This window comes from Gossypium hirsutum, chromosome D01, assembly GCF_007990345.1.
Source record: "Gossypium hirsutum isolate 1008001.06 chromosome D01, Gossypium_hirsutum_v2.1, whole genome shotgun sequence".
Lineage (NCBI taxonomy): Eukaryota > Viridiplantae > Streptophyta > Magnoliopsida > Malvales > Malvaceae > Gossypium > Gossypium hirsutum.
The window spans coordinates 8,357,981-8,382,891 of NC_053437.1; the positions used below are offsets into that span (position 1 = coordinate 8,357,981).

The 24,911-nt window shown below is 32.4% G+C and overlaps 2 protein-coding genes and 1 pseudogene across 15 annotated transcripts; all 3 read left to right on the plus strand.

Annotated features, from left to right (window-relative positions):
* The first annotated feature begins 1,681 nt into the window (after window positions 1-1,681).
* Window positions 1,682-5,167, plus strand: LOC107951793 (G-type lectin S-receptor-like serine/threonine-protein kinase B120; annotated as a pseudogene).
* A 122-nt stretch (window positions 5,168-5,289) lies between these two features.
* On the plus strand, window positions 5,290-9,343 carry LOC107951792 (G-type lectin S-receptor-like serine/threonine-protein kinase At4g03230). Of its 2 annotated transcripts, none has more exons than XM_016886932.2 (7): window positions 5,290-7,050; window positions 7,147-7,266; window positions 7,573-7,769; window positions 7,889-7,949; window positions 8,181-8,415; window positions 8,571-8,718; window positions 8,827-9,343. In XM_016886932.2, the coding sequence occupies exons 1-7, from the start codon at window positions 5,772-5,774 to the stop codon at window positions 9,139-9,141; spliced, it is 2,355 nt and encodes a 784-aa protein (XP_016742421.2). In that variant the 5' UTR covers window positions 5,290-5,771; the 3' UTR covers window positions 9,142-9,343. The 2 variants fall into 2 exon arrangements, with proteins under 2 accessions (XP_016742421.2, XP_016742420.2); XM_016886931.2 differs by having other exon boundaries at window positions 5,291-7,050; window positions 7,889-8,099.
* Window positions 9,344-20,854: 11,511 nt separating this feature from the next.
* LOC107951789 (DEAD-box ATP-dependent RNA helicase 32-like) lies at window positions 20,855-24,574 on the plus strand. 13 transcript variants are annotated; one of them, XR_001698601.2, is made up of 5 exons: window positions 20,868-21,416; window positions 21,787-21,982; window positions 22,124-22,207; window positions 23,621-23,772; window positions 24,315-24,574. XR_001698601.2 is itself a non-coding variant. In XM_041086947.1 (5 exons), the coding sequence occupies exons 3-5, from the start codon at window positions 22,136-22,138 to the stop codon at window positions 24,356-24,358; spliced, it is 303 nt and encodes a 100-aa protein (XP_040942881.1). In that variant the 5' UTR covers window positions 20,871-21,841; window positions 21,929-21,982; window positions 22,124-22,135; the 3' UTR covers window positions 24,359-24,574. The 13 variants fall into 13 exon arrangements, 10 of the variants coding, with proteins under 10 accessions (XP_040942887.1, XP_040942888.1, XP_040942881.1 ...); XM_041086947.1 differs by having other exon boundaries at window positions 20,871-21,841; window positions 21,929-21,982; window positions 22,124-22,242; XM_041086948.1 differs by having other exon boundaries at window positions 20,871-21,841; window positions 21,941-21,982; window positions 22,124-22,242.
* Window positions 24,575-24,911: the final 337 nt, after the last annotated feature.

Consider the following 24,911-nt stretch of genomic DNA (forward strand, 5'->3'; position numbering starts at 1 on the left):
GGATAGCAAGGCAGATAGGTAAGCTTCCGTTTTGGTAGCATCAAAGAAACGAGACAAAATGTGTTGCTATTGTAAAAAGTTAGGTCACGTTAAAGTAGATTGTTATAAACTGCGAAATAAAAGAGCTGCTGAGAGTAACGAGGAAGATGTAGCTGGTGCTAATTTGGCCGATGAAAGCGGTGATGATTTCTTGTTAGTGTCAACGAGCGATAACTCCAAGCTCACATCCGAGTGGACCTTAGATTCGAGATGTTCTTTCCACATGTGTCCCAATAGAGAATGATTCTCCACATACAGTTCGGTTGAAGGTGGATTTGTGCGCATGGGAAATGATTCATCTAGTAAAGTAATTGGTATTGGTACTGTTAAAATTAGGATACACGATGGGATGATTAGGACACTCTCAGATGTCAGGTATGTACCTGATTTACGAAAGAATCTCATCTCCTTGAGTATTTTAGACTTGAAATTATGCAGAATCAACATCGAGTCGAGCGACATTAAAGTGTCTCGTGGAGCTCTCATTTTGTTAAAAGGTAAAAGAACCGACAATCTTTATATTCTGGAAGGTGCTACAGTGACTGGTGAAATCGAAAGTCCCTCATCCGTTACGGAGTCAAATTCAACTCGTTTGGAGTTGAGACAACTTGGTCATATGAGGGAAAAAGGTATGACTGTTTCGTTGAAGAGAGGTTCTTTTTTGGATGCATGTTTTGAAAAGTTAAGGCATTGTGTTCGTGAAAATCAGACTCAGGTTAATTTTAATTTGGCAGTGTACAAGTCGAAGGCTAGAAGTTTTTCAGTTTCTAAGCACAGATTCGACTCAATTAATTCTTTGCATAGTTCAAGATAGGCTTGTGGCGGGCTTTGGCAAAGATGGCATTGGGGAAATATGAGTCAAGGTAGAGATAATCTTTCAGTTACACTCTGTTTATTTGTTTTAATCAAACTCTGATTCATCTAGATTGTTTTATTATCATTTGACCTATGAATTTACCCTATAAATAGACTCTTTTACAACCTTAGAAATGACACCCGTTAGAGATTAGAACTCATAATACATTTAGAGAATTTTGTGTTTACGTTTTGAGGGCTTTTTGTTTTCGGGTTTTTGGGATTTAATTTTTATCTTCATCTTTTGTAGTCTTTGTTCTTTTGTCATTATAATAAAATTATCTTTGCCTGTGGTTTTTTTAACCTCTTTGGAGGAGTTTTTCCACGATAAATTTGTGTGTTCAATTTCTTAATTTATTCCGCTATTTTTTGTTACTTGCTACTTAATCGGGTCGATCCCAACAATTACATTATTGAATGTTTTAATTATTATTATCATTCAATGTTTCTTTTGTCTATGAATCAAGAATAAATATTAGGATAGTCTTGAAAAAAACAATGCACTTGAGATCAGTTTCTTTAAATAAATGAATAAATATATGGTTAATTTTGAACAACAATGCCCTTGAGATCAGCTTCTTGCTGAACAGGTGAATAAATGATAAAAAATAAATATGGAAAATTTTATGTATACATGTGTTCGTCTATTTTGTCAATTTTCAGATGACTTTTCAATCTTTTTAATACATAACTATTCTTACACGGCTTTAGAATTTTCTGATCAAAGGGCTAAGTCAAATAAAAATTGGGTTTTTTTGGGTGTCAAATTTGTGGAGTGCAATGAAAACCCCGTGGAATATTGTGACCCCTTTCGGACAAACATGAGGAGAAATAGGTTTGCTTCTCTTCTCAGCTTGCTGGTGCTTGTTTTCCTTGCTTTCCAAGCTATCGATGGCGCTGATACAATTGAACAAGGTCAACATCTTACATATCCGAATACGATCATATCAGCTGGGGGGGAATTCGAACTTGGGTTCTTTTCACCAGGAAATACCGCTAAGCACTACGTTGGAATATGGCATAAAGTGTCTAACCAAAGCATTGTTTGGGTAGCTAACAGAGAGTATCCCTTCCCTACACAGTTTTGAATCTTAGCATCAATGGTGATGGAAAGCTTGTGATTTCGGATGACAAGTCGGACTACAAGGTGACAGATACTACAACCAGCCGCAACACTGAGGCATTGCTACTAGATTCAGGTAACCTTGTATTGCGCGACCCTAGTAGCTTAGAAGTTCTATGGGAAAGTTTTGATGATACCACAAATACTATTTTGCCTGAAATGCCTTTTCCAGACGTTGATAAATTAGGACATAAGTGGTCGCTAGTGTCATGGAGAACTTTGAAGGATCCAGCCCCTGGTTCATTCTCTTTGGAACTAGAACATGGATCTTTAAGTATTAAGCAGGGTTCCAAAACATACTGGACTGATACTCAAAACCTCTTCTAGAGTCCCTTTCCTGTTAGTAACAGATCTCCGAAATTTCATAATACTTCTGGTGTTGGTAACGGATATTGGGAATTTCCTAATACTTCTGCTGCACAGATTGTACTAGATGCATTTGGGCAGCTTAAGCTACAGTCCTGGTCTGAAGATGACCAACGTTGGCATACATTAGTGTCTTCAAAGTGTTCCTATCATAGATGTGGTGTTTTTAGCATTTGCAGCATCCCTGGTGAAAAAACATGCCACTGTTTAGAAGGTTTTAGACCTATTGGGAACCGGGGATCTGAAGGTTGTGTTAGAAAAACCAAATTGCAGTGCAGCAATGAAGAAGGTCATGTAGATACTGATGGGTTTCTTTTGATGCTTTATGTAGACTATCCAAGTGATGGACATGTGTTAAAGCTAGTTACTAATGCAGCAGATTGTAAATCAGAGTGTTTGGACAACTGTTCTTGCATTGCTTATGCTTATGACTCTAACCTTGGGTGCTTAGTCTGGTATGAAGATTTGTTCGATCTGAAGCAACTTCCACAAAATGATATTGATGGAAAAAGCTTTTATCTCAAGCTTGCATCTTCTGAGCTAATTAAAAAGGGTAGGAAAACAAAATTACGATCTGAAATATACATTAACTTCATATTTGATTCTGTTTTTTATGCTTTGGGTCCTTTCATTTTTTATTTTTTTTCATAGCCACAAGCTCAACAAATGGAACTACAGAAGATCAAAACGAAAAAGGAAACAATAGGCAGCTTTGGATAATTGTCATGCTAATAATCCCTCTTTCGATGCTTGTTTTGGGCATTGCTATCTATTTTATCAGAAAAAAGCTTCAGCCGAGGGGTAAAACTTTATCCCTTTTATATTCTATATAATGAGTAGTGTTTCATATATAACACTGTAAGTTCATTTTCTCTGCAACTTTCAGGGGAGGATTTGCTAAAATTTGATTTGGAAATGAGCCTACAAGCTGATGATACAGACTTGAATGAGGCAAATAAGCCTGGAGCACACCGAAAAAACAAATGGAAACTCCAGCTATTCAGTTTCGCAAGCGTTTCTGCTGCAACAGATAATTTTTCAGTTGCAAATAAGCTCGGTGAAGGCGGTTTTGGACCTGTTCATAAGGTACGATCATTTTTCCTTACCGTTGCAGGGTTCACCTGTGACCGGAACATGATGTTACTGCAATATGTTACAGTTTCGACTCTCTAGCATCCATTGGATCCACTAGGACTTCAATTGTGATAAATGTTACGTGATCGAAAACTTTTTTCCTTATCATTTTCAGGGAGTGTTATTGAAAGGTCATGAGATAGCTGTTAAAAGGCTATCAAGAAGATCAGGACAAGGATGGGAGGAGTTGAAAAACGAAGCAATTGTGATAGCCAAGCTCCAGCACAAGAACCTTGTCAGGCTTCTAGGATGTTGCCTTGAACGAGATGAAACGATACTAATTTATGAGTACATGCGGAATAAGAGCTTAGATTTTTTTCCTTTGTGGTTGGTATTTCCTGATATGTTTGGATCTGTTTTCGAAACTTTTTTACCAAGAAATCAATGGAATATTAACTAGCTTCATTATGATCTACTACAGATCCTATAAAACGTAGGGTACTTGATTGGGAGACTCGTGTTCGGATCACGGAAGGGATTGCTCAGGGACTTCTTTATCTTCATCAATATTCCAGATTGCGGATTATTCATAGAGATCTGAAAGCGAGTAACATTCTGTTGGATAGCAACATGAATCCCAAGATTTCGGATTTTGGAATGGCGAGAATTTTCAGAGGAGAGGAATTACAAGCAAATACGAGTCGAATTGTTGGAACTTAGTAAGTAAAGAGAGAACAGTGGAATCGAATCCCCTGTGATATGAACTCCATGCTTGTAATTTGTGTCCCTGGATATGATTTGCATTGCATTATTGTACACAATTATTAACAAGTTTAGCGTTAAAACATTCAATTTCAGCGGCTATATGTCCCCTGAATATGCCCTCGAAGGCCTCTTTTCGGTGAAATCGGATGTGTTTAGCTTTGGAGTCTTGTTAATGGAGATTGTGAGTGGGAAGAAGAACACTGGTTTTTATCAGCTTCACTCTGTCCATCTTCTTGCCCATGTGAGTTTCTAAGCTGCATTAACAGTTTTACCATTCAATTCAAGGTTAAAAGATTTTTAATGATTAAACATACTTAACGGATGTGGGTAGGGTGATATGATACTGTTTTGGTCGTCTTCTTTTTTCCTGTGATTGAAGGCATGGAATTTGTGGACAAGCAACAGAGAAATGGACTTAATTGATCCAATGCTGGAGGAAGTGCCTACACGTTTAGCATTGAGATATGTTAACATAGGGCTACTTTGCATTCAAGAAACCGCAGATGATAGACCGACCATGTCCGATGTTGTCTCAATGCTTAGCAATGAAAGCCTGGACATACCTCCTCCTAAACAGCCAGCTTCTGTAAATGCAACGAGTATGGAGAAAGACATGTTGGTGCAGCAGAGAAGGTCTGAAGTTTGCTCAGTAAATGATGCAACATTTTCAACCTTGGATGCTCGGTGACATGTTTAAGTTTCCTTTATTATAGTTCGAACGCATTGTGCAGACAATTCAAGGCAGAAATTGCGTTTTATATGTAGAATTCATCTAAATTCATGATTTTAGACTAAGCCATACTTTTCTCTAAGTCATCTGGCACTGCTATATTAAATATATATGAAGGTGGAAAATATGGCAATGTATGTAACATCATTTTGTCAACATCGTGGACTTGACATTTTTATGCGTCACTATTTTTTGGAACATTGCTTAAAGACCAAGACTAGTCTTCTTCCAGTTAGTCTAATTTGTAAACTTTTCAACACCTTATCTCTCAGAGCCGTGGAATATTATATTATGAATGAATCCTAGGTAACTCTTATAGCCATTTATACAACATTCATTCATTCAGGTCAATAATATCGATTCCTTCTGCTGCTTTGGCAAATATATATATATGGCTTCTGCTACAGGTATTTGTCTTTCTCTACTAGTTTCTTAGCCATCAGATAACTTTTTTCTTTGGGAATACCATAAGTGGTATTCCCAGGTTTAGTCATTTAGCAGTATAGATTGAAATTGAAAGCATTGAAACTCTGAACCCTTAGTCAAGTAAACTCAGATACCATGTAGCTGATTGTTAGGGATGAAAGTTTTAAACAAATTAGTACGGATTCAAGGTTGATGTTGAATGTTCTTCATTTGCATGCTTGTGGATGTTTAAAGCAGACTGTGACACCATGGGTCCATGACAGCTAATAGTTTGAAATAAAAGAATATAGTTGGGAACAAGCAGATATCTTAGCTGAATATCTGATAATTTCTCCAACACAAAGCTAGATCCAGTTTTCTTTGTTCCATTTTGATTACTTAAAAGGTAAAAAAATGATCTCAAAAACCCAATTTGTTTATCCTGTTCTCCTGCTGATCTTCTCATCCCACATGTTCAAATATTCAAATGCTGTGGTGGACACAATCTCACCAGGGCAACAGTTGAATATCTCACAAACTATAGTATCAGCTGGTCAAATGTTTGAATTAGGATTTTTTCCCCCTACCAATTCAACCAATTACTATATGGGAATTTGGTACAAGAATATCCCGGAGAAAACAGTTGTTTGGATAGCAAACCGAGATTATCCTGTCACTGGTTCCGCAGTTCTAAGTATTAGTGTTGATAGTAACCTAGTGATCAGGCATGGTAGGATAGTCTACATGGTGACAGATATAGTAACTAATGGAAATGTCACTGCTACATTGTTGGATTCGGGAAATCTTGTTGTGAGAGATGAAAAATCTAACACCTTATGGCAGAGCTTTGACTTCCCTTGTAATACTTTCTTGCCTGGGATGAGACTTGGATATGAAAACAGGAATGGAAAAAACTGGTCATATGTCTCTTGGAAAAGTGATGATGACCCAAGTCCTGGAAATTTTACCATGAAATTAGATTCTGAACAAGGAAATAGGATTCTGATATTGAATGGAGATGATGAATACTGGAGATCTAAGCTTTGGGAAGAGGATTCCAACGTATTTGAGAGCCCTCAAGAAGTGAGATTAAACATGTTCAATTTTAGCTTTGTTCCTAATCTCTCCATGGCTTATCTTACTTACAACCTCTATAGGGAAGACCTCATTAGTAGATTGATGATTGATTCAAATGGACGGCTAAGACAATTTTCATGGTCGGGAAATGAGTGGGATGTGTTGAACTCCCAACCTAGAAACGCTTGCGATGTTTTTGCTTACTGTGGAGGCAATTCGAGCTGCACCGAAGTTCCATCACCAAATTGTAGCTGTTTACCTGGATTTAAACCAAACTCACCAGAATATTGGAACAAAGCAAACTATAAGTTTGGATGCTCAAGGATAAGTAGTTTGCAGTGTGGCAATGACACTAACATCAAGGGTGCAGAGGATGGATTTCGTATGCTGTCTAAAGTAGTACTGCCAAAGGACCCGCTGCCTCTACACGTTCAGGCTCTAAGTGATTGCCGTTCATCCTGCTTGAATAACTGCTCCTGTGTTGGTTTTTCTTATATCAATCAAAGTTGCTCCATCTGGATTGGCGAACTTAGGAATTTGCAGCAACTTTCAGCTGATGACATTTCTGGCACAGATTTTTTTCTCAAGCTACCGGCTGCTGATTTGGGTACAGGAAGTAAGAACTTTCCCTATGCTTCATTTTTTTTGCTCCATTATGTGCATACACTGGTGGATATGATCTAATAAATTTATATATATATGGGACTTGCAGAACGCACACCAAGTAAGAGGAAGCAGTTAATTATTATTATATCAGTGACCATCTCAGCGTCAATTCTTGCTTCAGCCTTGTTCATTTGGAAAGTGAAGATGAAAATGCACAAAAGAACAGGTAAAATGTTTCTCTCCAGAAAGTAGCAACATACAAGCAAAAGTTCAATCTTGCTGCAATTTTCAATTTACAAATGCAACACATCACCACAATTTGGCAGCGAGTCCACCTTGTCTAAGTTTCTCCATTGCACCAGCACCAACAATAAAAATCTGTAGTTTGCTTGTTTATCTAACAGTAGATTATATTTAGATTGTTGGGAATTAATGGTTTGGTTTTGAGTGCATGAACCTGTCCAATACCTATGCACTCAAACTGAATATCCATATGTATGCACTCATGCTTCATTAATTCTTGATCAAGCAGGGGAGGACTTGTTATCGTTTGATCTTAGCATTAGTCCAGAACCTACCAAAAATGAACAATCTGATGTAAAACAACGCCAGAAACATAAGAAGGAAGTGGAGATTCCAATCTTCAGCTTTTCTAGCGTTTCTGCTGCCACAAACAACTTCTCCCTCTCAAACAAACTTGGAGAAGGTGGTTTTGGACCTGTATACAAGGTAAATGATGAAATTTAAATATCATAGTTAAATCATTTTATGGAAGGAAATGCAAAAGATTTGTTATAAGACTACAGATATTAAATTTCTTTGAGAAAAAAAGGATTTTTCTGTTTCAGGGAAAATTATTGAAAGGGAATGAAGTAGCTGTAAAAAGGCTGTCAAGAAAATCTGGACAAGGTTGGAATGAGTTAAAAAATGAGGCAGTGCTCATAGCCAAACTCCAACACAAGAATCTTGTGAAACTTCTTGGTTGTTGTATTGAAGGAGATGAAAAGATTCTTGTCTATGAGTATTTGCCAAACAAGAGCTTAGACTTATTCCTCTTTGGTAACTTTCTTCTCATGTTTTCTTTTTCCCCACTTGATTGTTATTACAGGTTTGTTTTTTTGTTGTTTTAAACCCATGAAGGTACCAATAACATTTTTGCACTAGCTTGGGGAACTCGTATTCGGATCGTTGACGGGATTGCTCAAGGTCTACTTTATCTCCATCAATTTTCCAGGCTACAGATTATTCACAGGGATTTGAAGGCCAGCAACATTTTGTTGGATGAAGACATGAATCCAAAAATTTCAGATTTTGGGATGGCAAGAAGTTTTGGAGGCACCGAACCACGAGCAACCGACCGAATTGTTGGAACTTAGTAAGTAGCTTGTAATGTATATGGATCCTCTTAAGGCGAGCTGCATTTGCTATTGTTGTTTCTGTAATTTTATACATATTCTTTCACTTGGTGTATAACTGCATCTGTTCTTAATTATGAAGCTAGTGAATAACTTGATTGTTAATGAAACGCAGTGGCTACATGGCTCCAGAGTATGCTCTCGAAGGTGTCTTCTCTGTGAAATCAGATGTCTTCAGCTTCGGAGTTTTGTTGTTAGAGATTTTAAGTGGCATGAAGAACACTGGCTTTTATCAGAGCAGTTCCCTCAATCTTCTTGGATATGTGAGTGACTTAATGTATACACTGAATCATTTAAGTTTTACTATGTTTTAGAATCTATTAAGGATGGTTCTAAAAGATATCAGACCAAAATTTAACATCGAATGGCAGGCATGGGATCTGTGGATAAGCAGTAGGCCATTGGAGTTGATGGATATTGTAATGAAAGATAGTTCTTGTGCCAATGCAGCAATTAGATACATTAACATTGCACTTCTGTGTGTTCAAGAACATGCAGCCGACAGACCAACCATGTCTGAGGTTGTCTTGATGCTGAGCAATGAACTTACCTGCTTGCCTTCTCCAAAAAGACCAGCTTTCTCAAATGTCAGAAGTATGGTAGACTCGATCCCAAATCCAAGTCACTGGAAGCCAGAGACCTGTTCTGAGAATGAACTAACAATCTCAGCTATGGATGCTCGATGAAACTTTGTATTTGCTTACCTTTTTTTTTTCCATTTTCCTCTTTTTCAATTCATCAACAAAATTAATTGCAGGAGGTTTCCCATTATATATAAAAACACCAACTTTAAAATTAGAATTTGTGAGCTATATTTATGTCGGTAATTTCTAAAATGATTTATTCATTCTAATTTTTATTAAAATAAAATATTAATTATTTTTATTACCATTAACATTAAAATCCTTATTAAAGTAAAATTACTTAATTGATTATTTAATTTTTATATTTACATTGATACAATAAATTAATAATTTCTTATTAAACTAAAATATCAATTAATTTTGATGTGAAACTCTTTTAATTAATATTTTTACTAAATATTAACTAATTTTATTTTAATTAATTTGTTTGTTTTGTAAACTTAAATATAAAGAGAAAATTGATAACTTTGAGATGGCATCCGTAAGTTTTTATAGGCACAAAGCTTTAAATAAAAATTTTTTTAAGTTTTTGCTTTTTTTTTACTTAATTGGCTATTTAAATTGTCAAAATATATCAAAAAGTTCTTAAACTTTTTTTTTAAACGTAAGCCTCTTCTTTTTTTTTTTTTTTGCATTCAATTGAGTATTTGAATTACCAAAATGTATCAAAAAGGCCAGCGGTAAATTTAGGAGGTTGGTAGGGGCCCAGCCCCCTAAAATAGAAAATTTTTTATTTAGACCCTTTATAATTTATAAAATTTTAAATTAATAATGGTAAATTTGTACTTTATCCCCCAAAAAGGATAAATTTTGATTAATCCTCTAAATATTATAAAGATATAGGCTATTAAAATGATAAAATTATATTTTAACTATTATAAAAGTTATAATTTAATTTCACCCCAAAAAAATTCTAATTTCGCCCTTGCCCCCTAAATCAGTCTTTCTGAATTCGTCACTAAAAAACACCCTTTAACATAAAATATATAGCTCTAAGTTGCATCACGTGCTAGAATTATTTTAAATATTGTTAAGATTATTTATATATTATTTATAATGTATAAAGGTAGACTTTAATGCATTGAAAGGGCATAGAAAAATGATTCATAAAAAAATTTATGTTTACATATATAAATTATTGTTAATAAAATTTGAAATTTTAAATTTGATTTGTTTGGAAATTAAATTTTTAAAAAACAATAGAGTTTGAAAGTTAGAAATTTTGGAGAAACAAATTTTTGTTCTCTGTATTGAATGTTTGAAGTCATGTCCTTTATTATAAAATTGGGAGTATTTTATAGAGAGCTCGTGCCTCTTCACAACATTTTTCTCTAGGGAATTCAATTCCTTCCATTATTACAAAGATTGTATAATAGATACATTTTAGATTATTATTATCATTTGCAGAGAATATATTCTCCGATTACAACATTTTTATAGGGAATCTCACTGTTCATTTTTGTCTGTGCTCTGCAGGGAATCTCATTGTTCACTCTTGGTTGCTTTTGGTAGGGAATCATTACTATTCATTTCTGTCTTTGCTTTGTAGGAATCTCACTGTTCACTCTTGGTTGCTTTAGGCAGGGAATCACTCTTGTTCATTTCTGTCTTTGCTCTGCAGGGAATTTCTCATATTCATCTTTTGTTTTTGCCTTAATTCATCTTTTGTCTTTGCAAAATTATCATCATTTTTTTCTTGGTTCTGGTGATAGTTACTAATGTGGTATCGTCTGCAAGATCCACCGTTTTGATTGAAGACGTTGAGGATTTATCGTCTTCTAATCCAAAATTCATTGAGCTTGAGCATTTCAGCCATGAGTTTTTTATATTCCTTCTTGGTCTTGGCTTGAACTAACATTGCACTAGCAGTCGATTTTTCTTGAAAGAATTTTGCTGTAGTTTGATCTGGAGTCGCGAACTTACATAATCTTGGATTTTTATTGAAGAAATTATCCAAATATTTGGAATCATATTTTTCAACGTCAAATTTGTCCCACCATTTCGTTTTGAAATTTCGAACTAATAGTGGAATTCCAACACATGGATCATGTTCATAAGAATAATTCCATGAAACAATGTAGGAAATGCACAATTTTGAGAAAAAAAATGAATTATTCGGTAGATGTGCTTTTGGTCTGATTCAGGTTGGAATTTTTCAAAGAATCTGGGTCATAAATTTTGAATTTTTTCTAGTAAGATTTAGAAAGATGATGGTTCATACCAATTCCACCATTCTTGGAACTAATTTGGGGATTTGAATTGGGTACCATATTTGAAATATATGAGCCAGGAATGTCTTCTATGTTGATTGTCCGTTAGGAAGGCATTGTACCAGGGCATTTGGTAATCCTAATATGTGAAATATGGGTGGTAGTCTATTTTGGTGGTGAATTTGGCTGGAAATTTCTTTGGAGAATTTGGGTTTTCATTCTAATCTCTTGGTTGAAGAATTTTAACTATTTGGGCTCTTGAATGGGTGATAAATTTTGGATCTTTTGGGTCTGTATAGTGTTTGAACAATACTAATCCAGTTTGAACCAGTATGTTTTCACAATACTACTGAGGTTTTTAAGAATCTAATGGCTTAAAATGTCATCCATTAAAAAGTTTTTTTTACAAGTATATGTAGAGGTTTTTCTAAAAATTTTTCCTCTATAACAATAATTTTCTCAAAATATTTGTTTGGAAAATATTGTGAAGATTTTTGGGTAGTAGTCTGTGAAGACATTGCTACTTTTTTTAGGAAAACATCCAAGAGAGATGCTTCTTTTAAAATATTTTTGATAGATTTTTTTGTTTGTGTAAAACAATATATTTATTTTTTAAAACATTTTTTGTTTCACCAGCAATTTGTTTGAGAGGAACTTTCTTTTTTAATTGAGAAAAGGCTAATGTCACTTTTGGGGATTGAGAAAGGGACTCAATCCATTTTTTTTTATTTGTGAACCAATTTCATTTGGATCCTGTGCATCCTAAATGGATGCATTTTTGGAGGATTTTGATGAGGGTGACAATTTCTCATTTTCTTCTTCAAGGAAAATTCCATACCATGACTTAATTGGTTTTGAGGAAATTTAGGTTTTTGTGGATGGTTCTGTAACACCCCTAACCCAAATCCGTCGCCGGAACAGGGTTATGGAGCATTACAAGATATTACAAAATAGATAATAGATGATTACAGAACAGATAATAGATATTTCACGACATACAATGTTCATATCATAATTCAATATTAAGTCCCTTATAAGAGCCCTCGAGGCTCAAAATATACATTAGAATTGAGTTGGGACTAAATTGGAAACTCAGAGAATTTTTCGCAAAAATCTCAAAAATTTTCCAAGGTGTAAGGGACACACGCCCATGTGGCTAGGCCATGTGCCTCACACGGTCAGGAGACACGCCCGTGTCTCAGGCCGTGTGGGTATTCAAAGTAGGGACATACGGGGGTGTCCCAGCCTATATCCAAATCAGGGTGGCTACTGACTTGGGTCACACAGCCAAGCCACACGCCCGTGTGCTAGGCCGTGTGAGCATATTGACTTGTATAATTAAGGTGCAGGGTTCACACGGTCAAGTCACACGCCCGTGTGCCACACACGACTGAGACACATGCTCGTTTCTCTGCCCATATGAAAATACCTGAGCATTTTGTTTCTAAAATTTAAAGATCCAAGGGACACAAGCCAAACCACACACTAGTGTGCATGACAGACGGCTGAGACACACGCCCGTGTCTCTACCCGTGTAGACGAAAATAGGACATTTTTAGGCCACTTTTCTCACCCATTTTGATATCAACCTATACACAACATTTCAATACATCAATAAACCCCAAACAAGAAATCAACACAAGCCAAAATCATGTATTAAGCATGACCTAACATCACAATACTCAATTACCTAAACTTACCAATTTAACCCATTTCATTGATTTGTCAAAATCTACTACTAATTACATGCATACAAGCATATATCATTAACAACCATACTTCAAATTAGTTCATTTCCAATCCAACCCTATACATGTCATATAAACCAAAGTTTACATTGCAAAAACTACCAGATTAAGTTGGATAGTGTGACTTAGTGTGTTGATCTGATCTCTTGACCTCACGTTAATTTACAAAAACATTAAACAACACGAGTAAGCTTGATGAAGCTTAGTAAGTTCGATAGGTTAAACATAAATCTTACTGAACTTAATATAATAAATTAATTAGTAAAAAAATCATACATTCTCCCTAACAAACACAACATAAATTGATGAACACTTTTCTTTCAAATCAATATCAATATTAAACATTAAATCTGTAATGACCCAAAAATTTACGGGCATCGAAAAAGTATAATATCGGGCCTCCGTCTTAGTAAATTGAGTTTGAAAATAATTATTAGAAATATTTACTAGACTATTTGTGTGTTTAATTAGGTTTTAGATAGGTGAATTTAGCTTAATTAAGAGTAATTAGTAAAAAGGATTAAATTACAATAGAAGTGAAAGTTTAATTATAGATTAAAATAAATTAAAGGAAAATAATAGGGACCAAATGGGCAATTAAGCCACATTTGGAGGTTGAGGCGGCATAAGATTGTAAAAATCTTAGATTTTTTATATTATTTATTTATATAAATATATAAATTAATTATAAAGTATAAATTGAGGAAAATTTGAAATTAGTGAAAAATACTGAAAAATTAGTAGATAAATTTGATTTTAGAAGAAATTTGAATAGAAATAGAGTGTGAATTAAATTAGAAAAGTAAATAAACTTAGTTAGGATTAAATTGAAATTAAAGTATAAATTAGATAGAAATTCTATTATTATAAATTAATGTTGTAATTAATAGTGTAAATTATTATTAGTGTAAATTATTATTATTTTCGTAGCTAACAAGGAACTCGAGGCATTGGCACACAAAGGAAAGGAGAAGGTTATTGAGGAATAATCGAGCTAATTCGGGTTTGTATTACTATAATTCAAGTCTATTTATTATTAATTGTTATATTTTAATTAAAATGCATGGTAAGTAAAATTAGGTAAGCAATTGAAATGATAAAGTGATTTGAATTGAATCAAATTGAATTGAATGAAGGAAATATGTGAGTATTTGAAATGTCTATTGATTGAAAAGTAATTAGTGATTTGAATTTGATTGGAAAATGAATTTAAAATATGAATTAAATAAAGTGAATTAATTTATGAATATGTGTGAATATGTGAATTGTGTATTGATTGAAAAGTGGTTTGAATTGAATCGAAATATGATTATATGTGATTATTTGAAATATGTATTGTTATTAAATTGTTAATTGATTAGAAAGTGGAAAAGTGATCTTGAATTCGAAATGAAAGTGAATTGAGAATTTGAACACCCTATTAACTAGTCAGGCTAAGTCGGATATAGTTGGCATGCCATAAGATTTGGAAGAGTACGGGATTTATCGGCTTTTCCGGTTAGGCACTTTATGTGCCTACATCAGGCACCTTGTGTATCGTTTCAGGTACTTATGTGTCGTATACTGATCAGGTACTATGTACCGTTTTAGGCACAATGTGCCGTACTGGTGTGTTTGGGTTGGAATCTATGTATTCGTCAAAGTCCAGATTATTAATAGGGTGAATAATTGAAATGAGAAAATCAAATGAATTTGATCGATTGTAGTATTGAATATGAGAAAATTTAAAATTGTGGATTGAAATTGAGATTGAAAATGAAAGGCGTGAATTTAATGTTTATGTAGTGATTGAAATTGCTACATGTGATATGTGATTGAGATTGAAGAATAGTTAAAAATTGTATTGTTATTGTCAAATAATGAAAGTTTATGAACTAATTAATATTTAAGAAATCCGATAGTTACATGCTTGGTAATTATAATTCTTTATTGCTATTATAATTTGAATTATGGTAATACCACTAAGTATAAAATACTCAGCGTATGGTTGTTTCGGTGGCAGGTTGAAAAAGGGGTCTAAGTCTCGGTTCAGCATCCAGGTCAATCCTGACTCTTGCTTAGAGATTTCGGTGATGTTTTCTTCCTTAAATGAAAGTGGCATGTACATAAGAATTATAATGGTTATTTTGGTATGTTATATAATTTTGTTGTAAAGAAAGGTATTTGATGTTTTGATGATTATATTAGTAAAATGGTAGAAGTTATTTATAGCATTGGTATCGAATTGAAATGGCTTGGTTAGTTTTATGAATTAATTAGAAATGATAATAGGATTTTCATTATTTAAGTTGTTATGTCAATATGTCAAGTATAATTTAAGTATATAAATGTATTGGTTGAATTACTGGGATTGGTTTGGTTGCGAATTGAAAGTTGCAGGGGGTTTTATGTAAAAATAAGCAGAAATGCTGCCAAAATTTATAAATAAAAAAATGAATGAAGTCAATTAGTAAAATTTATATGAATTTATGATTTATTTAATATGTTGGTTATTTATTTAAGAATTATTTGTAAATTATTTGATATGTCCGATAATGTCTCGTAACCTTGTTCCGGCGTCGGTTTGGGCTTAGGGGGTGTTACAAAATCTTTCAATTTCAATCATATAAGTCTTTTACCAAATCTTACCGAATCGGAGAACGACTTACGGGTATGAGTACATCGTATTCAGAAGCCCGAAGGCTGCACAGAGTCACATAAGTGTTAAATAGAAATTCATAAAGGGTTGAACGGAAGCTCATAGGAGCTGAATGGAAACCCATAAGGGTTAAACAGAAACTCATATAAGTTAACAGAAGCTCGTGAGAGCTAAACGAAAAGTAAACACGAAAGTTCACAACAAATGTTGAACCTCGGTTTACTTGGGTACATTTGCCATCAATTCATCCTTTGCATTTTACCTTCAATTCATCCTTTGTCATAGAACGATTGTACTCAATCCCACGTTTCACTCATTTTGAGCATTCAATTTAATTTCATATTTTCACAATAATTTTATTTTCAAAAATAGATATGAATAAATACATAATACCATTCATCAATTTAATAAGAAAACATTAAATTTTAACCATACGAACTTACCTAGGTTAAATTGTAAGATTTGTAGAAGTTTAGGGACTATTATGCTATTTTCCCTTTTTCACGTTTGTCTATAGGCTCTTGATCTAAGATGTAAAATTATTCATTTATTAGCATATATTTCAGTTTCAATTCACTTCACAATTAATACCCTTCAATTTTTGAAATTACACAATTACCCTAATTTTTATAGTTTTTGCAATTTCGTCCCTCACCAATTAGCCTATCAAATGAGTTAATTTTTCTAAACCGACAATTTGTCTAAATATTCTAAGCTATCATACTACCTTTGATTAACATAATTTAGTATCAAACCCTAATATTTAATCTTTTCACAATTTGGTCCTAAAATCAATTTCTATTAAAATCACTTGATAAAATCATCAAATAACAAAAATTAAAGCTCTAAATCCATGTTAATTCACCTCAAACATCCAACACTCATCAATGGTAACTTTCAAAAATACCCATAAAATCAAAAACTAATGACATAGATAGTTGGACCTACTTGTAAAAGTCTTAAAAACACAAAAATTTAAAGAAAAGAGTAAGAATTGAATTCACATGAAGTAAAAATATGAAAAAAAAAAGCTTTACGATCTTTCCTATGGCTGCTTTTGGCTGAAGATTGATGAAGAAATGCCTAGAAAATCTTTTAATTGCTATTTTATTTATTTAATTTTACAAAATTTACAATTTTACCCTTAAATCACCTAATTTCATTGTTTTTTCTGCTTATGCCGCCTCAGCCTTCTATTTTAAGCTTATTTACTCTTTAAGTCCTTCCCCATTTAACATCTAATCCATTTAATCACTATTTCTTTAATTAGTCAATTTTGCACCTTTTTCAATTTAGTCCTTTTTAATTAATTAACTATCAAAATGTTAAAATTTTGTAAAGAAACTTTAATACTATCTTAATAACACTCCGTAAATATTTATAAAAATATTTACGGTTCGGTTTATAAAATTGAGGTCTCGATACATGGTTTTCTAAACCACTTAACCTAATAAATATTTATAAAACACAAATTACTAATTCATAAATCTTTCTAAAATCATATTTGGCTCGTAAATACTAAATAATAAAATTTACGAACTTACTCGTCATATTTGGTATTCTCGAACCATTATTTCTGATGCCACTGAAAATCGGCTGTTATAGGTTCCCTTATTTTTCCTTTTCCTTTTCCTTTATCTCTTAGTTTGGGTGGCATTTTCTAAGAAACTCTCTGGTGAGAAAATTAAGTAAAGAATTAGTTTCTCCTTTCATGTATTCAATATCACAATCAAATATGCTCAAAATTGCTTGTCATATTGCAAATTCTGTTTTGAGGCAATATTTTGAACATCTTTTTGTAAAACCTCTTTTGTTGATTTGTAATCAATTCGTAAAAGAAAATTTTGATTTAGTAAATCACTTTGAAATTTTGTAATGCATAAAACAATTGATAAAATTTATTTTCTAATAGCACTATAATTTTGCTAAGTTGGATTCTAGTGTTTGGAGGTAAACTAGACTATTTGCTTTTTTCCTCCCTTAACTTGTTTTAGGATCCTACCATACACTATTTCAGAAGCATCTGTTTCTACTATCTTGGGAGCATTTGGATCAGCTAAATGTAAATAATGAAGTTTAGTAATTTGTTTTTTAATCTGGGTAATAATATTGGTGTGGTCATTTGTCCAAGGTTGTGGATTCTTTTTGAGCCTATCATATAAGGGCTTACACTAATATATTATTCGAATTGTAAAATTTAACTAAACTCAAACTTGAAACTCGAATTACTTATTCGAGTTGATTTGAAAAAATTGAATAACTCGATTTGATTAACTTGAAATTCTATTTTTTTTGCTATTTTTCGAATTGAATCACGTTTTGCTCAACCACTACACCAAAACAGGCTTTTAGCGGCGTTTTTAGTGGCGTTTGGATAAAAAATGCCACTAACGATCGATCATTAGCGGCGCTTTACGGAAAACGCCACTGAAAATAAGCATTAGCGGCGTTTTTGAGAAAGCGCCGCAAAAAACCTAAGCCCAACGACACCGTTTCCCAAGCTTTCGGGGGTTTAGCGGCGTTTTTAAGAAAGCGCCACTAATGCTCAGGGCTTTAGCGGCGTTTTTGATAAAGCGCCCCAGAAAAACTTAAGCCCAACGACGCCGTTTTGTGAGCTTTTGGGGATTTAGCGGCGTTTTTAGTAAAGCGCCGCTAATGCTCAGGGATTTAGCGGCGCTTCCTCAAAAACGCCGCAATAAATCCTAAACCCAACGACGCCGTTTTGTTAGCTTTCGGGGATTTAGCGGCGTTTTTTAAGAAAGCGCCGCTAATGCTCAGGGCTTTAGCGGCGTTTTTGAGAAAGCGCCGCAAAAAACCTGAGCCCAACGACGCCGTTTTCTGAGCTTTCAGGGATTTAGCGGCGTTTTTAAGAAAGAGCCGCTAATGTTCAGGGCTTTAGCGGCGTTTTTGAGAAAGCGCCGCAAAAAATTCTAAGCCCAACGACGCCGTTTTCTAAGCTTTTAGGGATTTAGCGGCCAAAAATGCTGGGGGCTTTGGCGGCGTTTTTGGAAAAGCGCAGCTAAAAATATTTTATCTTAATTGGTTTATTCATATTAAATAAAATTCAATTTATTTCTAATTGAATATTTAAAATCTTCAGAAAAAAATAATGACACGTAGAAATAATTTGAAATAAACACATGGAAAAATTAAAATACTTTTATTTAAAATAATTGTAAAAGAGATAAAATAAATTTGTTTAGGGTTTTTGGTTTAGGGTATATAATTTATTTAAGATTTAAGGCCGGTTTAGGAGTTCATATTTTAAGGTTTAGGGAAGTATGAGTTTAGGGATTATGGATTAGGGGTTGGGATTTAAGGTTTAGGGGTTAAAGGGTTAGGGATTTAAGGGTTAGACATGCTAGGGATTCAGGGGTCGAGTTAGGGTTTTGGGTTTAGATTAATTATTTTTTAATTTATATTTTAAATATGTTCTTATATAATTGTAAAAGAGATAATAATAAATTTGTTTAGGGTTTTTAGTTTAGGGTATATGATTAATTTAAGATTTAAGGTCGGTTTAGGAGTTCATATTTTAAGGTTTAGGGAGTATGGATTTAGGGATTATGAATTAGGGATTATGGTTTAAGGGTTGAGATTTAAGGTTTAGGGGTTAGGGGTTAGATGTTAGGGGTTAGGAGTTAGGGATTTAAGGTTTAGGGATTCAGGGATCGAGTTAAGGTTTTGAATTTAGATTAATTATTTTTTAATTTATATTTTAAATATGTTCTTATATAATTGTAAAATAGATAATAATAAATCAAATATATTGAAATTATGAGTATAGTTTAAATTATTTAAGAGATATATAATAGATAGACTTTATATGTATTGAATGGTTAATTTAGAGGGTTTAAGGTTAAGGTTTACTTGAGATTTGTTAAATGATAAAATTTTATACAATTAATTAATGCTTTTATATTTAAAAAAAAAATTTAATCTAAACCATTTGATATATTTAAATATTAGTTTAATTAGAATTAAATAATAAGTTAAAAAAAGTAATAGATTGATATGGATATTTATGTATAATTATTTATTTTAGAGAGGACCAAATTATAAGAAAAAAATACAAAAATAAAAATGAAACGGATATATAGGTAATTATTTAATTTAGATAATTCTAACTTAATAATTAATTACAACCATTTTATCATTTGTTTTCTTATTAAAATATACAATATTTATTTTGAGAGTACTTGTTTTTTTTATTATAAGAAATCAATTTATATAAAAAAAAATTAGCATAGCAAAACGGTGTCATTTTGTTCAAAATGAAAAATTTTTTGCGGCGTTTCTCATAAAAACGCCGCAAAAAATAAATCAATTTATAAAAAAATAAAATAAAAATTTTTTAGCATAGCAAAACGGCGTCATTTTGCTGAAAATGAAATAGTGACGTTTTTTAAAAACGCCGCAAAAAACAAATCAATATATATAAAAATAAAATAAAAAATTTTTAGCATAGCAAAACAGCGTTATTTTGTTCAAAATGAAATTTTTTTGTGGCGTTTCTCATAAAAACGCCGCTAAAGGTAAACAATAGCGGCGTTTTTTTAAAAAACGCCGCAAAAAATAAATCAATTTATAAAAAAAATAATTTTTTTAACATAGCAAAACGGTGTCATTTTGCTGAAAATGAAACAGCGGCGTTTTTTTATAAAAATGCCGCAAAAAACAAATCAATATATAAAAAAATAAAAATAAAAATTTTAGCATAGCAAAACGACGTCATTTTGTTCAAAATGAAAAATTTTTTGCGGCGTTTATCAAAAAAACGCCGCTAAAGGTAAGCAATAGCGGCGTTTTTTTTAAAAATGCCGCAAAAAATAAATCAATTTATAAAAAAATAAAATAAAAAAATTTTTAGCATAGCAAAACGACGTTATTTTGTTCAAAATGAAATAGCGGCGTTTTTTTATAAAAACGCCGCAAAATTTAAATCAATTTATAAAAAACAAAATAAATAATTTTTATAATAGCAAAACGGCGTCATTTTGTTCAAAATGAAAAATTTTTTACGGCGTTTTTCATAGGTAAGCAATAGTAAAAAACGCCGCAAAAAAATGATATAGCAAAATAGTATCGTTTTATTCCAAATAAAATATTTTTTTGTGGCGTTTTTATAACAAACCCCACAAAAAATTATTTTCCTTTAAAAAATTAGCACCATTTTATAAAATTTCCTTCCCACCGAAATCCTCAACCTTCCCCCTTAAAATCCCTAATTTCCCACCTCCAAGAAAAAAATCCAAAAGCTTATTCAACTCTGTGTTTCTTCCCAACTTGTTTGTTCTTCGTCTTAAAACTCTCAAATGGATAAAAGAGGTCCAAAATCAAAGAACCCAGAACCAGGAAATCAAGGAAACGATTATCTCTGTTTGTTCTTTGTTCTTCGTCTTGAAACTTGCATTATTTTTCCCACTCTTATTCAACTCTGAAATATTCCTTGTTTTGTGCATAATCTGTTTTTTTTTTGACACTTTTAGCTCTGAATCTCTGAATCTTTGACTAAATGGATGCGATTATCTCTAGTAAATATTACTTTCTTTTTTGCTTTATTGAAGCGAATAAATTTTGGGATTGTCAATTTAGTAAAAGTTTCATATACCTAAGGATCCAATTATAGAGTTTGCCGAAGCACTTAGGTTTGAGACTAACCTGGCTTTTACCGTCTTGTGGGATATTGCTTCAGGAAGAGATCTTAAGAAGTTCCTCTATGTATGTTGTTACTCTCTAGGGCAACTTTGCAGTTCATAAATTTGAATTTTGGATTTTTACAGTTTGCTTCTTGTAAGTAAAAATGATGTTTGATTTTTGTTTTTGGTTCCAAGGAAAAGAAAAAAATTACATCTTTTAGTGTTTATAATTAATATGTTTGATTTAAAGCTTGCTCCTTGAAGCATATCTGCCATGTGTGATGGCTACTCTGTAGCTATATGCTTGCCTTGTTCTGATTTTTTACCATGGTTAGTGTTGTATTCTAGTTCCTTATTTTATTTCATGGAAATGGAGCGCTTTATGCAAAATAGTCTCAAACATTTTATTCACTACTCATCTTCTAAAATGATGAGTGTTTATCCTTTTGCAGTATCGGAGTTTAGTGTGAGCTTCTTCAGCATCAGGATTTAACTAACCAGTTTGCTGTAAGTGATTAAATCTTTGCATGCCTTATTTGTCTTTTAGCCTTTCTTTGATAATCCTTCCAACTTATTGATAAACGGAGCCTGAAGTCTGTATATTAGAAATGCAGTCTACTGGATTGACAGAGGAGCCTGTTACCAAAGGTAACTACGATGGTTATGTTTTTGACTTATGGCATGTGGTCTGAAGAAGGGGAAAGAAATTATGTTATCTACTGAAAAATGTGAATATCATTTCAAGTTTGATTTATAGATGAGACAATTCCTTTATTTTATCTTACTCAGGTGAAATGTCACATGGTCGAATTATACAACAAGACACAAAGACTTCCAAGTCCTTCCATAAATGCATCAGCTCCTTTCGAAAAGGTAAGTATGAAGCAGAACTATCATAATGAAATAAGGTAATATTTGATCTCTGCTCTTTGGGAGAAGCAAAAATAGAGAAAACCAACATGATATACTCTCAAATTCTAACATTTTATTATAAATTACATGTAATTTAATGCTTAATGGTAATCGTGAACTTTGTTAACTGTGTGTCTTGCATTATTGGTTCATTCAAGCAATATATGTGTGAACTTGGTAAATGATTCTTACAAAAATTGAAGTGAAATTTTCATCCAAGTGAAAAATATCTAGAAATTAAGTACTTAATGAAAAATGTAAACAATTCATGCAAGTATGTGGCCACTGGACTTGCACCACAGCATGGAATTGGTTAATCGATTTAATTATTATTTATGTTTGTTAGTTGCATTATTCAACCTTCAATTAGTAGCTGCCTGTAAGATTTGAAAGGAAAAAAAGAAAGAAAGTAGTAGCTGTAAGCAGTAAGTAGGTATGAAAAGTAAATTGTGTTTTATTGGGTGACTGGCTCACATGATTAAAGAAAAACTTTTTTATTTAAAAAAACTTTTTTATTTTATATGTTAATATTTTTTTAGTTTTAATTTGTACTATTTTATATGTTAATTATACATAATCAGTGAAGCTCAATTCCTTTGTTTGAATTCTTATGCTTTAGGTAGATAAGGGTTTCTCTGTACTGCCTGAAAACATTTTGTACTTCAAATAATAATATGCCATATGAAAATAAAATAAAATAAAAAACAAGAATCGAATATCAAAAAATTTGAACATAGAAGAAGTTTAATCAATTTGCTTGCAAAAACTTTTCAAGGTCTATCTCTTTTCATCTTCTTAATTAATTGTTAATCTTCCCAATGGCCGCCTACCAAAGAAAACGAAGTTTTGCCAATCAAACTAGGTATCTGTTTTCTTGGTTTTTTATACATGTTCTTTTCTTTTGACAAAGAACTTGAGGTTTAATTAAATTTGACTAAAGACATGGGGTTGAAATAATTTGATTCTTGTTTTTTAATTTAATTTAATTTATTTTATTGGCAAGAAAGATAAAATATTTTATTTATCAAATAATCTAAAAGATTTTGAATTCTTATGCTTTAGGTAGATAAGAGTTGTTTTTTAGTTGTTTTCTTAAATTATTTATGATTATATTAGTTGCAATAATGAAAAAATAATTTCATTTATGTACTAGTAGGTTAAATGGTAAATTCTTTTATATAGTTGCTTTGGCTCGTAAGCTTACCTGGTTATGTGGTAACTTGCACAGATTCTAGTTTTTATTTTTCTGGGAATAGGTAGATCGTTTTACATTAGTCAATTATGTATGCCCCTGGGTAGTTTTACCTTAATGATTTGTTTTATTTGTACTCCATTACTTGAAATCAGTTTTTGAGCTGGTTTTCTTATTTTCAGGTCAGCAACACGGATCTTGAAGAAAAAAAAGCTGAAGATCAATGTTCATAGGCCTGTAGGGACAAGGGTTGTCTTTGATGAGGAAGGCAACACACAGGCTCCACTTGCTATGTTGGCTGACAAGACGAGCGGCGATATACTGCTTGACCAAGGTATAATTATCCCTTCTGTTGGCCAATGTTGCTACGATTTTTTATGTTTCTTGAAATACCTGAGTCTGGCACCAATGTTGGAATCATGTTTGGACACGATGGGTATAGAGTTATGACCCTTCAGATTCATGGAAAAACTTGGAAAAATTGAATATATCAATGATCAATTTAATTATTATGGTGTTCTTCTTTTTTCTGTGCCTTAGTTCTCTTTTATGCTATATAAGACATTTCTATATAACGTTAAACAACAGTAGTGCTGCATGTTTCTGTTCTGCTTTTTGCAAATTAATACTATTGTTCCTTGTTAAAAAATTGAATAGTTTAGACAATTATTAGAAAGAATGCCTATTTGTGACACATGGAAGAGCTATGATTGAGATTGTTTGTTAGTATGGTTCAACCTGCTACTAAAGCTGCACATAATTGTTTGTTATATTTATTTTTGAGCCTTAATGGCTATATATATTTTTTATTTTTAACATCTCTGTTGTTTGCCAAGTTTGTTGGTTTATCTGATCATTTGGTTTTGCATCCTTTAGATATTGAAGGTGTAGTGGAGGATTCAATCTCTTCAAGCTCGTAAAGCCAGGGCTTAGCGCTTCTTCAAGTAGAGTGTTATTTAATGTTGCATTCCATGGTCGTTTATCTTAGTCGGAACTTGAATTAGGTGTTATTGAAATAGGGTTTTGTAGCTACCTTGTATACTAGCTTCTTTAACCATAATTGTTAATTATTATTTGTTTTGTAACTTCTTTTATATTTGGCCGAGTTAATATAGATCATATGAGTTTGAACATAATATTTTAATTCTAAATTTAAATTCATTAATTTTTATATTTACCTTTAAAGTTAAAATTTTAATAGAAAATTTAATTTAATTAATTTTTTTATCCTTAAAAGTATATAGTTTAAAGTTTAAATATCAAAAATAAAACAGTATATAATATTTATTAAAGAAATAAATATTATTTAATTAAATTTGTTTTAGAAGTTTTGTTTTTAGTAGCGTTTGTGAAAAGCGTCGCTAAAAGTCATTTTTATAACGGCGTTTGTAATATAAGCGTCACTAAAAATGTTATGATCTATAATAGCGTTTGTGATAGAAGCGTCGCTAAAGGTCATGGTATTTAGAGGCG

Coding starts and splice junctions, on each gene's coding strand:
- LOC107951792 (XM_016886931.2), top strand. CDS start 5,772: ATGATCTCAAAAACCCAATTTGTTTATCCTGTTCTCCTGCTGATCTTC. Junction 7,770..7,888: donor GTTTTGGACCTGTATACAAG/GTAAATGATGAA, acceptor TTTCTGTTTCAG/GGAAAATTATTGAAAGGGAA. Junction 8,100..8,180: donor CTTAGACTTATTCCTCTTTG/GTAACTTTCTTC, acceptor AAACCCATGAAG/GTACCAATAACATTTTTGCA.
- LOC107951789 (XM_041086947.1), top strand. CDS start 22,136: ATGGTCGAATTATACAACAAGACACAAAGACTTCCAAGTCCTTCCATA. Junction 22,243..23,620: donor AACTATCATAATGAAATAAG/GTAATATTTGAT, acceptor TCTTATTTTCAG/GTCAGCAACACGGATCTTGA. Junction 23,773..24,314: donor CGATATACTGCTTGACCAAG/GTATAATTATCC, acceptor TGCATCCTTTAG/ATATTGAAGGTGTAGTGGAG.